The 17,925-nt window shown below is 34.9% G+C and overlaps 2 protein-coding genes across 8 annotated transcripts in view; both read left to right on the forward strand.

Moving 5' to 3' along the window:
- LOC120628855 (kazrin) overlaps positions 1 to 17,925 on the forward strand; it is a 176,642-nt gene that overhangs the window by 24,124 nt on the left and 134,593 nt on the right. The gene's annotated exons all lie outside the window — the stretch shown is intronic.
- On the forward strand, positions 14,612 to 15,526 carry LOC120628792. The gene is made up of 2 exons (XM_039897411.1): positions 14,612 to 14,989; positions 15,077 to 15,526. The coding sequence occupies exons 1-2, from the start codon at positions 14,612 to 14,614 to the stop codon at positions 15,524 to 15,526; spliced, it is 828 nt and encodes a 275-aa protein (XP_039753345.1).

Consider the following 17,925-nt stretch of genomic DNA (forward strand, 5'->3'; position numbering starts at 1 on the left):
GGCCGTTCAAATATAGAGAGCAACAACATTAGGGTTGCCTACAAATTCAGAACCGGAACAACTATTTTATTAATTTAATTAAATTTCAACTGAAAATTTCGCAACGTTTATACCCAGTATGTTTTACTGATATAATAAACAGTAATATACCAAGGACCCCGGGGCAATTATAAAGCTGAGGCCCTATTTAAACTAAACTAAATATTTGAAACCATAATAATATTGAGTTTGTTTTTAAATACTTTTTTGTATTTTGGGTGCACATTTCACACCAGTTATTTAAGTTTATTTCGCAACAAAATGGTAAAAGAATTCATAGTTATGCCTTCTATTGAACGTTAACTACCTTTTATATAACGGCTTAAAACCAACAGGACCAATTCAAGCACATTCCCGAACACAAAATTCACATACGGGAAAAGAAACGACAAACCTAAACTATAACGACGCATTGTCAGAATACTAATATACTTTTGACACTAATTTATATCGGCGATGGAAACCACATATTTCCTAATTCCTGATCGTAGTAGAACACTATAACCCCGTGGCAGTCTTCATTATAACGATGATGTATTATTAAAGTCGAAGTCAAATATTCTTCCAATAGATGGCATTTTTGATGCGTAGATAGATACATTACATAAAAATGTGTACATGATAGTGAGATGATTACGTTAAGTTACACTACCTCAGAATACAGTTCTTCTAGAAAAATCTAAACTATAACGACGCATGTTCAGAATACTAATATATTTTTGACACTAATTTATGTCAACATACAATGAATGTTTATTAACGAGAATCACAATCCATTAGTGAACTGCCATGTTATCCCTAAAGCACTTTTTAAGATTACCGATTTTAAACAAATAGAGCCAAGTGCACTTTATAATACTTATTTATTAGTTCTACAATAAAATGTATTTTTAAAGGCTTCTCTTTTACTGTAACGCTTTATATATTTGCTACTTTTGTGGTAAAAACGTTCTCCCCGTTAGTAAAAAGTAAGGTGAGAATACAGCCCCAACAAGTCAGAATGCTTATTATTTTCGATCCTCTCTTGTTTTGAACGAGAAATGGAGATGGGAATAATTTTCCTTTCTTTTTATGATAAACAAGGACTATGCCTACGTTTGTATTCTTGCTCCTTTCATATTTCCACGTAGGATCGCGAGGTCAAAAGGTGTTTTTAACTGCGGGTAGAATTACCCATGCTATATATATATTTACCCCAAAGAATATATATATATATATATATGTAAATATCATACTTATTATATGGGCTAGTGGCTTAAACTTCCACCTCCATTCGGGGAGACCGAGTTCGATCCCTGGCACGAACCTCTTACTTTATGGCGTTATGGGTGTTTTAAATTAAATTAATTAAATATACCTTGCTTTAACGGTATAAGAAAACATTGTGACTAAACTTGCATGCCTGAAAGCTCTTTATGACGTTCTCAAGGACGTTTGAAGTCTAGTAATCCGCATTTAGTCAGAGTGTAAGACTACGGTCTAAATCCTTCTCATTCTGAGGGAGACCCGTGCTCTGTAGTGAGTCCATATTGGGTTGATAATGAAACACGGTCGTTAACTGTACGAAACCTAAGATGACGAGAAGACCTAACATGAAAGTTTGGTCACTACTTGATCAAAACAAGAATGAAGAGTTATGTTAAAGAATGGAGGAAGAAAATTCGTTAGATGGACAATGGGGTCCTAACGCGCTAAAATGTTGACCCTCGGACCACAGACTGCAAAGGGCAGGATTGATAGACCCCTCCGGGAGCCCCTGGATACAAATGGCACGAAACCGAAACTCACAAAAGATATAAATATGTCCAGTAGTCTTCCTTCAGTTGAGATGATAATTTTAAAAAGCTGTAACATTGGTTACAGAAATAACTCATTTCATGTAAGTAACTACGACAAAATCAATTTCTTCGAAACACTAGTTGTGTACATTGGAGCTGTTAATACTTTAAACGCTAGGATTAAATTTCAAGGGTCGCGGTATAAGTGCAATAGGCGATAAGCGGATAATGTGCGACTACCCGCATTAAGACTCATATTACCAACACTCCGCAAGAAACTCACGTACGCTATTAAAAGTTTGTATGAGTACGAACTAACTTCATATTGCAATCTTGCAATTAGTGGTGTAATTTGCGTCTTACTTTTTATGAGTTGGGTAACTAAGTTTCCAATTTACTTCGTAGTTAATATCTTTATATTGTGTTCTTTTTTGAGGAAATGTAACGCTGGAACGTGTAAAAAAATTGCATGCAATTGTTTGTATGGGTACAGCACGCGAAAGAGTAACTTATTTTTTCTTGTTCATTAGCCGTATGCTTGTGTATTTTATATTAAATTAAACTCTATGTTGCATTTGACTAAGGTCTAGGTTGAGGTTGAACTTATATATTTTCTTCGAATAAGCTTTTTTGGCAAAAAAAAACTCCCATTAATTAAATCCTTTTTTTTGTTATTCTTTCCTGATATTTGCTTGTCAAGCCATATTCAATTTATAAAAAAGAAGATTTTATTTTTTATAGTCTTTGCGGATCTAAACTTAAGTTAGACTGTCATACATGCCTGTCAGACAGATATTTAAGTTTTCTTCAGTTTCGGATATAACCTATTAATGGATCTATAACGGCTGAATAATATTCTTCTATCTTAGTGATGGTATACATATTTAAGCGCGCATTTAGGTGACGTGCGTTGTTGAAGTTACGAGGCAATAGGTTGCAGCGTACAGACTCAATCCCTCGCTTGTGACTGACTGAGCGACTAACAAATGCGCGCTTGGAGATTTCATTAGAGAAACGAGTTGATTTAGCGCTTTGACGAGTCGATATGTTCATGGGCATATCAAAACACGCTTTTGTTATATGGAGTTTAAGAACTTGTGGCCAGTATAAATGTTTTTCAGACGCTCAGATAAACGTTCAGTGTTCACGCTTAAAAACGCGCAACAACCGTAACAACGCACGAATTTTGTGGATAAGATATCAGTTGTTAAAAATATTTATCAAAACTGACTATGTGCATCCCTAGAAGGTGTTTTGCGTTTGATTTATTAGATAAGAGCAGGATTCCTGCTCGAGTGGGTACTTGCGATTGTTACGTTAGCCATATCGTTCATCACCAGCCGTCATTCGTATTCTAAATTTAGATGTTCGGACAAATCTGTTACGAAATAATAAATTATACCTGAGGCTCGATTGACCTTGTTCAGATTTCGGATTCCACAAGTATGTTTCTTAAAGCATAGTTGTAGGTCTAAAAATGGATATGCTTTTCTAATGAAACACTTTGTAAAGGAACGCATGACTTAAAGCACTTTTATTTAAGTTTAGTTTCAAGATTCGTGGGAATTATAAACTTTGTATTTTTGTGAAAGCTATGTATAGTTTGTGTCTTCATTTTAATAAGTACTGATGCGATTGATTTAAGATCACTGCTGAAAATACTATCTCGAACATTATAGTTCACTGTAAATTATTAAAAAAGCGAAAAAATATCATTAAAAATATTTTATTTACTGAGCCAAAAAAGATTGGTTTATTATTTAAACTGCATAGTTCTTGACTTATCATGAATAAATGAAATATGAATAATAAAAAATCAGGAACGATCAATTTCTTTAAGTATTCTTAGTTTTATCCTAAGTTCTTTAAAAATGAACAAATAACTATGTTTTCCTCCAAAGTACGAAACACTCGGTTCGCCAGTTTCATTCTCACTTGCCAGAGTTTTTGAACATCTTTTTATAATTATCGTACATTATGAAGCTGTAAAGACTTTAAAAACAATTGCGCTGTTTTTTTACGAATAAAAACAATACATCACATTAAAACTATGATCCGATATGAAGCGAGTATCGCAAGTAATGAAAGGGTGGCAGCGTGTAGGGTGGCTCAATCGATACACACCCCTACGGTCTAATGCACCCTAACACCGGCACTGAGCAATGCAATAGGGAGGATAAACTGGGTCGACGTGTTGTATTTATTGAAAATGTTGCGTAATGTATTTTACTCAAAGTCTGAGGATGTTTTGTTTCTCTCAATACTATTTTCCGATAAACAAACATAAGTATTCAGAATTTCAACTTTCATCGAGACTAGAGACTAGTCTAGTTTGTAGACTATATAATTCGTGAGATCCCAAACATGTGATTCAATAGATATAAATCTATATAACTTATAGTCTTCTAACAGGGGTACGTTGGTACAAAAATTCACCAAACTGCAATAGTATAAAGTCTTAGATATGAAAGGCAAATAAAACAATATTCTCTTGTTTCGTGTCTAGTGCGATGCTTCACTTTATTTTGTCTGATAGAAGACCTCGTTGGTGGCTAGTAAGTAAGCATCCCTACCAAAAATCCATAGCGCCTTGCGATACAGTCCTACCCTGCTCCTGAGCAAACATATATGTTTGAACTTTGACTAACCGTATTCAGAGAACAATACATTGAAATCTACCAGTATGTCCAAGCGAAATAGTGAAGGTTCCACTATTCTGATTATTAAAGGGTGGTAATATTTGTACTCCAAATGCTTCTATCACATTTGCTGATTCAGGGTTTCTAAATTTATTTAGTTTTTTGATACTGTTTAAGTTGCAAAATATAATGTGAAACATGATGACAGTCGTTTCGTTTTATTTTAGTATTTAAGTACCTAATCTGTTATTTTAGAGGAATGTGCAGTACTGATAAGTCGACAAAGCTGAAGAAAGCTAGGCAAAGCTAAACTCAATGAAAAGAATGTCCACAATAAATACAATTTCATTTATATATGAGTTTTTGGATGCATTTTAAGACACAGTTGCGAGACGAAAAAGTAACCGTGGATTTTTTCTATTATAATATTAAAACTTTTGAATACTTTATTTATCATCAATTTAAACTCATTCAGTGGCTTTGAGGTTGAAATGCGATAATTGCTACTTTTTATTCACACTTTTTTACGGCTGTTCCACTTAACCGCATAACCACAAACAACGAATTTCGTGCAACAATTTGGCGTGAAATCAATACTGTTTTTTATCGTTTGAGTGAAAAATGAGTGAAAACTTTAAATGCAAAATAGCAGCTGTTGTATAAATATGTCTGTGCTGAGTAATGTTTTTTTATTACATGTAATTCCAATGATCCTTTCTTTACATTATTAGTGAACTAGTTACTGGTTTTCAATATATCTTCCAAAGATTTTATTTTAATACGGATGTCAGCTCTGTCACAAGTGGTTGGCCCCTTTGGTATATTTTTTGGCACGCAGACAGTGATATTTTCGGAGCAGTTTACGTACTCTAGTATATTGCACACAAAAGATTGTTCAAATAATTCCCTTGTCCTCTTAAGCATTTCTCCAGAGCTCCGAATGCAAAATAAGCCAGTATTGCATTTGAGATGCTCAAAGCGGATTTCGACACAGTGCGCTCGATTTTTCTGGAAATGTTTACATTTTAAAAATCTGTTCTACTTCACATTGGTCTGTTTGTGTTAAAGATGAAAGGACGGTCAATATTCATGTTTGCCTCAAGGGTTAATGCGCAAATATATATTTCAGAGAATATTTTTAGAATTCACCCTACCGGTGAAGCTTGTACTGCGATTTGGCTTTCCGGTACGCTGCTATTGTAGACCGGGTAGACCCAATTACTGGCATACGGATAACATAATATTTTTTGCCTCTTTTAGGTTAGCCTGTTCCATTTTTGAGTGCATCATGATTTACTTTTATAGTGAACTGGTACATGCCTAAAATACTAGCATAAATGTCCACTGCTGGACTAAAGGTCTGTCCCAACGGAAGTGTTTACCTATAATTACCACGCTGGGCAGATGGATTGGTGATCGCAGTAGATGATTGTAGATGCGCAGACGAGACGCGGGGGTATAGACGGGGTGATGACAAACTATATTCTGATCTGCCTTCAACACACGAAATTCATGTTGCTTACATAAAATTACTGATTTGCGTAACAATAAAGTCGAATCAGCAATATGTCTCTTTATAAGGCAGTCCGATATCGATAACTATTTAGCCGTTCTGGTGTTAGCTGAATTGCTGCCTAGCTAAGACTTGGTTTCCGGTTGCCGGCCTGGCTAAACAAGAAGCTAATTTCCTGACCATTTTTAAGTCCACGTCGCGTATAACAAGTGGTTCATCGGAGAATAGCTTTAAAAAAAGAAATTACCTTTTTATATTGCTTGTGTTGTGAGTGTTTTTTCAATCTCAACCAAGTCCCAAAGTCTATCGAACGCTAATATATTCCAAACTAGATCTAAGAGCGATGTATTTTATTGGGCGAGATTTCCTTTCATCAAAGCATAACTTAAATAGTAATACCAAAGTGTCTTAAAAAAGAAGACTACACTGTTTCCTTTTTCAGTGGTATTTGTCCAAATTTCCTATCTACAAATCACAGGATATTTGTAGAAATTAGTAGATTAAACTAATAAATAAAATATAACGAAATTTGAACTGACCACATCAAGACTCACGAGCGTCCGTTACCGTATATAAAAGAAAACGCAAATCCACCACGATAAGATGGAACGAAATTGGTGTACAAACATAAAAAAGGTAAACGAAAAATCACCGAACGGAGAACTTCCAGGATTGAGTTGTGAGATAGTTAGTTCGGACATACCTTAATTGGTTTACTGCGAATATTTAGATCGTTGCATTGCGGTCGTCGATCTGAGGATATTGTTACTTAATTTATGCTTCTTTTATTTAAATTTGATACTTTTTTTATTCCACTACAAGTTAGCCTTTGACTACAATCTCATCTGGTTGTAAGTGATGATGCAGTCTAACATTGGAGCGGGTAGTCAGAACCCTAATCGGTTTCATCGCGACATCGCACCGGAACACTAAATCGCTTAGCAGCACGTCTTTGTCGGTAGAGTGGTAACTAGCCACGGCCAAAGCCTCCTACCAAACCAGACCAGAGAAACTATAATTTCCCGAATTGCCCTGTGCCGGGAATCGAACCCTGCACCCCCTACTTAAATTCACAGCGCTCACGTTTGCGCCTGGGAGGTCGTCTAACCATACAATATTTAAAAGGGTATAAAAGCCATTGAGCATAATCTATTTGGATATATTATCAGGGTTAGAACATTCCAGGCGCCGTTCGAAATATACACGATGAAAATACTCTTCGATAAACAGTGTTCCATCTTATATCGTAACAATATGTAAATGCCAGCCCAGTAGAGGGTCCTCGGCACACAATATTGCAGCATTTGCCCTTGTTTGCTCGCTAGTCGGTGCACAGACAACGCTTTCCATTTTGCTATAGGCGACAAAGAGCGTGGCTACAATACATTTGGCATTCAAATTTAGTCATACAAAATTCCTTTTTCTCGAAACAAAGGGATACTAACAATATCTGTTCGTTTTCTTAAGGGTATATAGTCAAGTCTTCCTTAGTTTTATTAAAAGGAAAAATTGTTGTGTTCTAACTGAAACGTGAAGGGCAACGCGTGATACTAAAAGCATGGCATTTAAATGTACTTAAAGTTATTTAATTTAGTATTTAAAAGGTAAAGTTATTTAAAAACATCTTTATTCTAAATTCTAACTTCTAATTGTTCAACGTAAAAGTACTACTTATGTTTTCATATATCCACTTTGATGGATATTGTTAATAAGGGTCTTTCCTTATTAACATTATTTATCAATAATATGTGTTTTTTTTTCTTTCAAGCCTATATTCTAAAGTTTCATAATTAAGTTATAAGTTTGTTGTAAATTTTAATGTATTCGTTCGATTTATTAGCTGCTACTTAATTGGTGTATGTGTTATTTATTAATTATAAGTATTAAGTATACTGTTTGGGCCTTAATAAATAAAATAAAAATAAAGTTATAGCGTGGTCACAGAATTAGGATACGTTTTTAATTCTGTGAGCGTGGTACAAGTGCAAAAGCAAGATGGTATCTATTTACACTTAATACTGATAAAGTGTAAATTGACACGATTGGTTACGTATCATAATGCAATATGAAACACTACATAGTACTAACATTATTAAAATGTAAAAGCACCAAAAACACACGTTTTCTAGTATACACGTATTATTGATTCTCGTATGCCTAACTAGCCCTTTAAATAATAAAATTTTAATATCTATTATTCGTTGTTGTGGCGGCGATACAATACACATTCTGTGAAAATTTGATCCCTCAACCTGTTACAGTTTAGTTAGTCCGCTGACGAAAGGACAGACAAATAATGATGTTCATCTGTCCGTCCATACACGCAGGGTCCCAATAGGGTCACATTAACACCCTATGTGTACATTAACATAACATTAACCTCGCTGCTTTTTAGGCTGACTGGCGCAGTGGGCAGCGAGCCTGCTTTCTGAGTTCAAGGCCGTGGGTTCAATTCCCACTACTGGAAAATGTTTGTGTGATGAGCATAATTGTTTTTCAGCGTCTGGGTGTTTCTATGAATATTCTAAGTATTTATGTATATTATTCATGAAAATATTAATCAGTCATCTTGGTACCCATAACACAAGCTACGCTTACTTTGGGGCTAGATGGCGATGATTTGGCGATATTGTCGTAGTATATTTATTTATTTATTTATTAAATGGCATTTCCAATACGGATAAGTATGGTCTCTATGCACTGTATCCTTCTCTCCTATAAGAGAAGTAGCTTAAGAAGTCGTAAAACATAATGGTGGTGGTGATGATGATGCCTAACCAGTTACACCTAGATGTAACGGTTGAGAAAATAACTTCTTGCTTTAATGTTAACATTTTTCTTTTATTTAACTACAACTTAGCTCTTGACTGCTATCTCACCTCAGATGGTAACCTGCCAGAAGTATGGTAGTTATGTTAAACCAATTAAAGGTTTCTACGCGACATCGTACCGCAATGCGGAATCGCTTGTTGGCACATCTTTGTTGGTAGGATGGTAACTAGCTCCGGCCGAACCCTCTCACCAGACAAAAACTTTGCCAGGAAATTTATTATACAAGTACGTCATACGTTGTTAATAATCTCATTAGAGGGTTAGATAGCGCTCTACACGTATAGGTACCCTGTTTGACAGGCCGTCTATTTTGACATGGGTGTCCACACGATACGCTGATCTTTATCATTCTCGGAAGTGCAAAAGCAAATGAGATATCTAAAGGGGTGTTTTGTAGGGTTGAGGGGTTGCTAAGCGGAACTATACTTCATTTACAGCACACGGCGTTTTGACGGCTCTCCACAGACCGCAGTTATATCCGTCCAAATTCCAGTTGCTCCGTAGTTTAACAAGAATCATTTAAATATGAAAAGCGTATTTTTTATGGTAAAGCTAACTTTTGATAACTCTCGCAAATAACTGTTTTGTTTTTCTAGTGGCTAGCATGTAGCATTTTTCATGTAGCATGCATGGAGGTAGATTAAACACCAACCAACGTAATGCTCCAATGCAAGGGAGTAGCAGACACATACAGAATACCTTGGCTCCCCAGCATCACTCCCAAAGCACTAAAGAACCTAGGCGGCCTGCTAAGCTTCTGGATTGAGCTTGGCTGGCTGTAGTGACCCAGCGGTGCGCTGTACCATTGACATTATAGAGCATTATTACATTTACATTATTTTTGTAGAGCGGCTACGCAATCGAAAATTATTAGGTATTCAGTTTTACTGTTAGGAAATTACCAGTACTGATATAAATAAGAATATTTGGAACCGTTTATGGAATTAAAATAAATAGCTATTGTTCTGAAATTAATTCCTTGTTATTATTTCACTACCAGTTACCCCTTGACTGCAATCTCGGCTGATGGAATGTGAAGATATAGTCTCAGGTGGTAGCATGCTCACAAGTCACATAGGAGTTATATTAGGTAAACCTGGGATCAATTGAGAGCCAAAATGTGATAACTGTACAAACTTATAGAAAGCTAGCGGACCCTCGCGACTTCGCCCGCGTAGTAGTTAATCGAGAAGCTAGAATAGATCTGATGCTAACATAATAATCATCGTGGCTTGTCATTATAATGTCATGTCAGTTGTCATTATATTAGTTGATACATACATACACACATCCATCCATTCATCCATCCTCACAAACTTTCGTATCGTTTTCCCATAAGCCTGGCGACTTACTGTTATTTGTGAAGAGTTATGTCCTTTATCTCCGACATTATTTACAAGATCTTCATTAAAATTGAATAACACATGCTTGATAGTATACACTTTCAAATAAAAAAAGAATTATTAAAAACGGTTCAAATTTAACGGAGCTATAAAGTAAAATTGATAAAAATTCTCATCCCGTTACCCGGAGGAAACTTACTGTTTAGCGGCATAAAAAGTATCCTATATGTTGAACCGGTATATCAGCTACCACTATACCAAATTGTATTTAAATCCGTTCAGTAGTTTTCACGTGATGCCCGGACAGACAGACACACAGTCACAAAAATTAAATAAAAATCGGTTTTGGACTCAGTATCGATTATAAAGCATCCCCAGGTCAAAATTTTCAAAATATATTAATTGTACAGAAATCTTCCATTATAAGTATATATATGCAGTGTCTATATCATAATAACAAGATTTAACATGAGTGACCCCATTAAAATATTGGTCACGGTTATTGTCACTAATGTGAGGAAGTGACAATAATAATCGTGAAGGATCTAAGCTCAAACTTCTTCCTGATATGAGATAACAAGGCTGTGCTCAGCAGTGACACATAGATTGGCTAAGGACGGTGATGACGATGATGACGATGACTCTGCCATAACCTTGCTATGTGCCGTAATCCGTGACCCCATTTGACCTTTATACTTACAAACAGACGATGTTAATGAAGGCACTGCGTATTTTTACACGCTTTATATTAGCTTCACTTATATGTTTGTAACCGACTTCTTTGAACGCTATTTTGACCCACTTTAAACGGTCAGATTTCTTTCAAACTTTGTAGACATATCGAGGACCGATGACAATACACAAATTTGATAAGATTATTCCAATTTTTTAATTTGTAAAATAAGATTTTAGTTAATTTTTATAATTTTCAGCTATAGTCACTAAGGCAGGTATGATGTTCATTTTAATTTCCAACCATTATCTTTAACATCTCTCTTTGATCTCTAATTATCTCTTTAACGGTGAATGGGTTACCGATTAATTTTGCTCTAATGAAAATAATAGATCAAGAAAAACAAAAAAAAATCGCTTTTGTAAATAAACTAAACTAAAAGGTAGAAATTAGTTTAGTTTTTTATACCAAGCGTGTTGTTGAACTATTTTATTTTATTAAAATTATTATTATACAAAAGGCGGCCTAAGTAGCAATCAATGCCAGGCATTCTTAGAATTAGGGAAAAGGAGGAGAGCAGACAAAGCAAGTTGTGCAAAATGGTGGTTTTAAAATACTTACAAACGAATAACTGCATACTAATACATAAATTAATTTACACGCAATAAATATTATAAAATAAACTAATAATGCAAACGTAGTTTATGACAACTGAAAACTTCTTTATGATGTTGAGCACTTTTTGGTGAACATAAATCATGGAACTCGCGTCATCGTCACCGAACGTTTCCCATGAGCTGTATGTATACTGTGTATATGTACATAGTTCTACATTTATATTTATTCTTCACTTCTATCGTCCCCAAAGACTAATTTATTCATCTCTATGAATACTGTAATAACCCACTGACTAATTGCCCCGCTTCAAACTAGACCTATAAATAATTTTACTTAAAGTGAATAATAATAACGTATTACATTATTATTTAAAACGTTAAGCGGTGATAGCGCAGTAGGTAGGAGCTCAGCACGCACCTCTAACTTTACTAAGTTATGTGCGTTGTAAGTAATTAAAAATATCACTTGCTTCGACGGTGAAGTGTAACATCGTGAGGAAACCTGCATGCCTGAGAGTTCTACATAATGTTTTTAAGGGTATGTAGAGTTCACCAATCCGCATTTGGCCAGCGTGGTGGACTAGAGCCTTAATCCCTTCTCATTGTGGTAATGGGTCGATGATGATATTATTATTTCAATGAAACTTCTGCAAGAGTGTGCTGTTACTTTATTCAACAAAGCACATTATTTAGTCACTTAACCGGACCTTGGCCATATTATTGCCCTGTCCTCATGTGTACATTGCCCGGAGCCAATTAGATTAATGTAAGTAGGTACAGGGGCCGAGTAATTGCGCAGGCTGTGCGGCCGAGCCAACGAAAAATACGACTTTTCATGGGAATTGGATTTGTACCCAAAACCGATTTCCCGTATGTCTAGACTTATTTCCGTTTGCCAAAATTATGTTACCAATGACGCTCATGATTTTTCTGATATCTTTGTATTTGACACATTAAACTTTAGAACCCTTTTAAAAGATTAGGCACTTTTTTTTAACTTTCTGCACTTAGTTTACTCAAGATGGTTATTCTGTTTATTTATTTGTTTTTATTGATTATTTGAATTCTTGAAATTCGTTAGTATTTTTATTTAAAATTTAAAAGAACATTGGTTAGTAAACTAGAGGAAAGGATCCAAAACGAATAAAAGTTCGAATGCGTACAGATTACAAACTTAATGAAGGTGTTGAGTCATTAATAAATAATCCTCTAATTAGGTACCTTCCGCTCTTGGAGAGAACCACCCGATAATGACAATATTAGGCCCCAAAGGACGCATATTATGGTGTTAATTAAGGTGAGTTTATTAAATTTAATAATACTTAATTAATATATTATTCTAATGATGGAAGTAATTAATTTTGCTAGTTAAATAAATACCACGATTATATTTCATACTATACTAACTGTGCCCTGCGGAATCGCCCGCCAAGCTTTAGGACGCAGCGTACTGTAACAAAAATCAGATAGGCATTTTTGCGTACTGGTAGTGCAAAATATAAAAACCTACATTATTACATCTGCTTTAACTATGGGTCTATAATGTTAAGCAAAATCTACGTACAATATATAGAAGTGTTAAAATATATATTGAGTATAGAGTTACCGGACATATAAACTATACTTCAGGCCACTAGTAAGCCGGAGCAGGTCAGTAAGTTATGAACAAAACGACAAATGGAAAATCGAAGCCCTGCGGGGCTATTGTTGAAGCTTTATATCACCAGCCATGCAGGCTATTGAGGGGACAGACATATTCCCAATATTCATGCCTAGTTTTTACTATGTTGAAGTATTAGATGTTTGTTTTTGCATTGCAAATAGCTGGATATCAATTTTCCATATTCCATACTATGAACATGGTGTCGTAAATTTATGCGCCCGGGGTGTGGTAAATGTGTTTGGGTCTTACAAATTCAGAATGCCTGGAGGCAAGGGGCCGGCGTCAACGAATACATCCTAAACAAACAACTACCTGCCTGCGAAATATTTTCAGCGAGGCAAACGAACTCAATTACCTTTAGCGTGTAAACGAATAACTTTGGTCATATAGAAGTTAACGCATAAACATTAATTAATATTCGTTAGAATTAAATTTTCGTACGGAAATGGTAAAGTAGTTAAGCTTTTTATAGTGCATTAGTTCTGCTTAGTTTGGTACATTAACTATTGAGTATGAATTGTACCTTGCATGACATTATCAATTTTCTGGTATTATGACGATCAAGTCGTTTTCAATAGGAGTTAGATTACTTGCAGTGACCAGAAACTGTATACAATTGCGCAGATGTTCGTTGAATGCAAAACCAGTAGCCTACATACGTAGAAGTTCGTTGAACACGCATTGAGAGACGTTATAAAAGGTATTGTAGGCTAGTTTATCTCACACTCGTCTGGACAGGACTTGTTCCGCGCTGATAACGTTCAATGCACGCCTGCCTCGTGGACTCATATTACAAGTTGCACAGAAACTTCGACGTTGCATTTTACCTGTAAGTCGGAAATATTTGATACGTAGACTAATGATGTGTGGTAACATAAAAAAGTAACGTGACAGAAATTTTATAGGATTTATTTTGAAAACAAAATAGCATTTTGCTCAATGAAATAAAAGTAAAGCAAACTATTTAAAATTACTACAATACTTTATCGCTCTATACTTATACCGTGCTGAATAAACAAACTTTATCGAACGATAATGTCAATCAAGAGTTTCAGTTGATTTATCGGTAAGATATTTTTTAGTATTTTATCAGCTACTCCTACAAAAAGAGTCATAAAATGCGTGTTCGTAAAATATCTCGTGTGCATGAAGATCTGGTGGATATTATTCGTAAAGTGGCTGCCGTAACTAACATTACGAATATTGAAAATTTCGTAGAGTATGGTACAGATGAAATAGACAGTTTTCTTAGTGGGATACATAAAGTAAATATAAAAGGTGTGAGAGATGGGGTTCTTGTTAATATAAAAGTTATGATAAAATGGCATTCTAATCCAATAGATCGGAAGTGTTTTAGGGCATCTTATCATAGAGAATATGTTTTTTATGAGATTATCGTGCCAAATGTAATTAAACTCCAGAGAGGATTTAGTGTAATTGAAGGTTTAAAAATTAAATTTCCAAACTGTGCGCTGGCGAGTATCGTACACGATAAAGAAACTATTGCTATATATATGTCAAACGATACCAGGCCCTTAGACAGATTCCAGAAAATTGATTTCGCTCATACTTCTCTAGTGCTTAAAAATTTAGCCAAACTACATGCATTATCTTTCGCGTTACAAAAATTGTATCCCGATGATTTCGAAATGATACGTAACTTATGTGCTAAGGACATTCAATACGCTGATCTGGAAAGTATTCCGAAATGTTTAATAAGCTATTACAAATCTTCCATTAATGTTATTTCAAAACCTGTAGCTAAAGCAAAGCTCGAAGATATTACTCCGAATATTTTAGCGTTACTTAATAAATGTTCTGCACCAGTACCCAATTATAGTACCATTTGTCACGGAGATTGTTGGAATAACAATATTCTTTTTAAATATCAGGTAAGATTATAAGCCATGTTAATTTATATCACCATTATCAACATTAATTATGACCTTGACCTTGTAAATCGCAGTTTTCAATTGCAGGGGAAGAGACCAGTGGATGTCCTGTTCGTTGATTACCAATTGGTGCGCTATGCGTCACCAGTCACAGATATATCTTACTTTCTATACATGTCCGCAGACCAAAAATTACTCTCCAAACATTACTACCAACTGCTCGATATATATTTTGGAACCCTGACAGCGGTTTTAAGACAATGTAATTTAAATATTGATGATATTTATCCGAGAAATATTTTTCTAAGACACTTAAGAGATTATTCCGTACTCGGTTTATTAGAAGCCTTAATATCTTTGAAGATAACAACAGCGGAAACTGAAGACGCTCTGAAAATTACTGATATGAAATATCACGCCGAAGAACCGTGTCAGTATGAAACACAAAATCAATCGATGTACGTGGAAAGGGTCAACGGAGTAGTAACGGATTTTTTTGAAAGAAACTATTCATTAGATGCTATTTTGAAACAATAAAGGTAGTTTATAGTTTTCTAAGATCATTTAGCTAACGATAATTAATAAACAATAATAAGTATTGCTAATCTAATTCTGATTTTTTTAAAAAAAGGGACCCTGAACATTTATTTAATAAAATAATATGGGCATATTATGATCTATATTATAACGTTTAGCCGTCTGATATAAAATATTTGTTAATTTATATTTTTCGATAAGCGTTAGGAGTATAGCAAATTAAGCTTAATTTTCATAATATACTTTATTGGTTCCTAGCCAAACCTAAATTTGAATAAGATGTTGTGCTCAGATTTTTCTGTACGTCCATTAGTCGTATCAGCAAAGGCTTCAAATGGCAGAGTTTACTATAAGCTACATTGTGCTCGTACTTCATTGTGACTCTTGCAAGATCCAGTGATTGCACGGAAAAATTAGAATGACGGTTGAAAGGGTCCTAGAAAGACATAAATTCCAGCGCTGCAGTTAATTGTCTGTAACAAAGGTTTTTCAGATGGGACGAATAAGCTGTTGAAAGGAAAGTAATGGTTGCGAGCGTGGGTAATATTTAACACTCTCTCTCTTGACATTTGAAGTAGGTACAAGGATTCTCGACGAGTTTTCTGTGTATCGTGAAATTTTTCTCTTGGAATTTTAATTGGGAATAAAACATTTCGCCCCTACAAATATTAATGTATTTAATATTAATCCTGAACAAGAAATTTCTGTGCACTGTTTTTGGGGACACAAATTAATTATTCAGACATATAAACATCTTCACAAATTACTTTTTGTAGTATGCAGAGTAATAGTGGTGGCTGCAGATCAGAATAGTTGACACCACACTTCCTCTTCTTGCAGAGGTCGTACGAGGCGGCTAAGAGAATATAAAAGAGATAATCCGTCAGCAGCGTCTCTGTGCTTCTTCTACCATATTATACGATTTACCCGTCTGTCCAGTGGAGATTATGAGCAAACCCTCCCAGTTGGGAGAGTCCTTTATTCCAGCAATTGAGTGTTATAGCCTATTGATGAGTCTGTAGAGTGAAGTGTGACACGTTGCGACACAAGCGAAAAAATTTGGGAGAAATATCTGTTTCAAATTTCATTACAAATTTAAAATTGATATTTCAGCGAAAAAGGACAAAACAAACGTTAGAGATGTGATTTGTTTCCAAACAAATTATCAGGGAGGAATTCTCACCAAAATCTTATTTACGTGTATGTGTTGCAGTTAAATTACTGTTATTTCACTATATTAATGTTCATTCTAAAATGTATATTAAGTAAGTAATGTATGTTTTATATTCTTTCTACATGAATGTGTACGGGTAAAGTTAATATTTATCTAACCTAAATTCGTAGACAACATTTTACTCGTGTGGAAATTATTCGCGTGGGCTTCCAAATAAACTTCTCCTTTATTTTTAGCTTTCAGAGTGTAGCATTAGTAATTGCCTGCCCCGTAATATGAATTTTAATTATAAGCTATGTGCAAATGGCGTGAGCTTAAATGAACTTTAATATTCAATGCCTCTGTGGTTTCTCTGTGAATTACGAACTGAGGTTGCTTGGTTGGTTTGTTTATCATAACAGAATAATTATTTGTTTATTTCGATTGTACATTTTACATACGATACGGCAGAAGTTAGAGATGTTTTATTTTTATCTACTTTTGTTTTCGTTATTGATTCTTTTAGCATTATTTTAATTGTTACTATTCAGCTTAGTTAATATGCTTTTCAGGGTACATATCCGAAAGGTGCCAGTACGCTTGAAACGTAATATGGAGACTAAATTTTGGTAGTTTGTGTATTTTTATTGCCGTTGTAAGAACAAAAAACAAAACAAATAGTCATCTTCTCATGCCAGAATTATATACCTATAGGGAAGAGTAGAAAAAGGATAGCACTACTTAATTCAATCTCTCATGTCACGAAAATTTTTATTCAAATCGTGACCCCAAAGATGGTCTTGACGTCTGCTCACCCAAGAGCTGGCGCTTATTTAACCCAACGGCTAAGTCTTTAAAGAGACAATAGCGCCAGCGTTTTGGCTACCAAGTCCATGAGTGAACAGTTAAACTGCTTATATCTTTTGTAAATATTAATTTTAGTTTGTAATTATTATAATTTTTGTCAAAATATTGATCATAGAGATAGAGTGGTATTGTAATAATAAAAATAAGTATCTGTCATCTGAAAATATTGGATTATAGTTGTGTTGTCTTGCTTTATTTATAGGCACGGTTGTCCACTGACCATCATCTGCTTGGTCCATCAATCATAACTATAAAAATGCGATGCCTATAAATATATGATATTATCAACCGATTGGCGTCCTCTGCTGGCAGCTGGTCAAAGGTCTTTTGTTGGGAGTTCTAAAATCCATGGTCCTGAGCCGCTTGCTTCCAGCGGCAC

This window comes from Pararge aegeria, chromosome 13 (genome assembly GCF_905163445.1).
Source record: "Pararge aegeria chromosome 13, ilParAegt1.1, whole genome shotgun sequence".
Classification (NCBI taxonomy): Eukaryota; Metazoa; Arthropoda; class Insecta; order Lepidoptera; family Nymphalidae; genus Pararge; species Pararge aegeria.

What these genes read in the sequence shown, in the direction of transcription:
- LOC120628792 (XM_039897411.1), top strand. Translation starts at nt 14,612, where the DNA reads ATGTCAAACGATACCAGGCCCTTAGACAGATTCCAGAAAATTGATTTC. An exon ending in ATATTCTTTTTAAATATCAG is followed by an intron (nt 14,990 to 15,076) that starts GTAAGATTATAA and finishes TTTCAATTGCAG; the next exon opens with GGGAAGAGACCAGTGGATGT.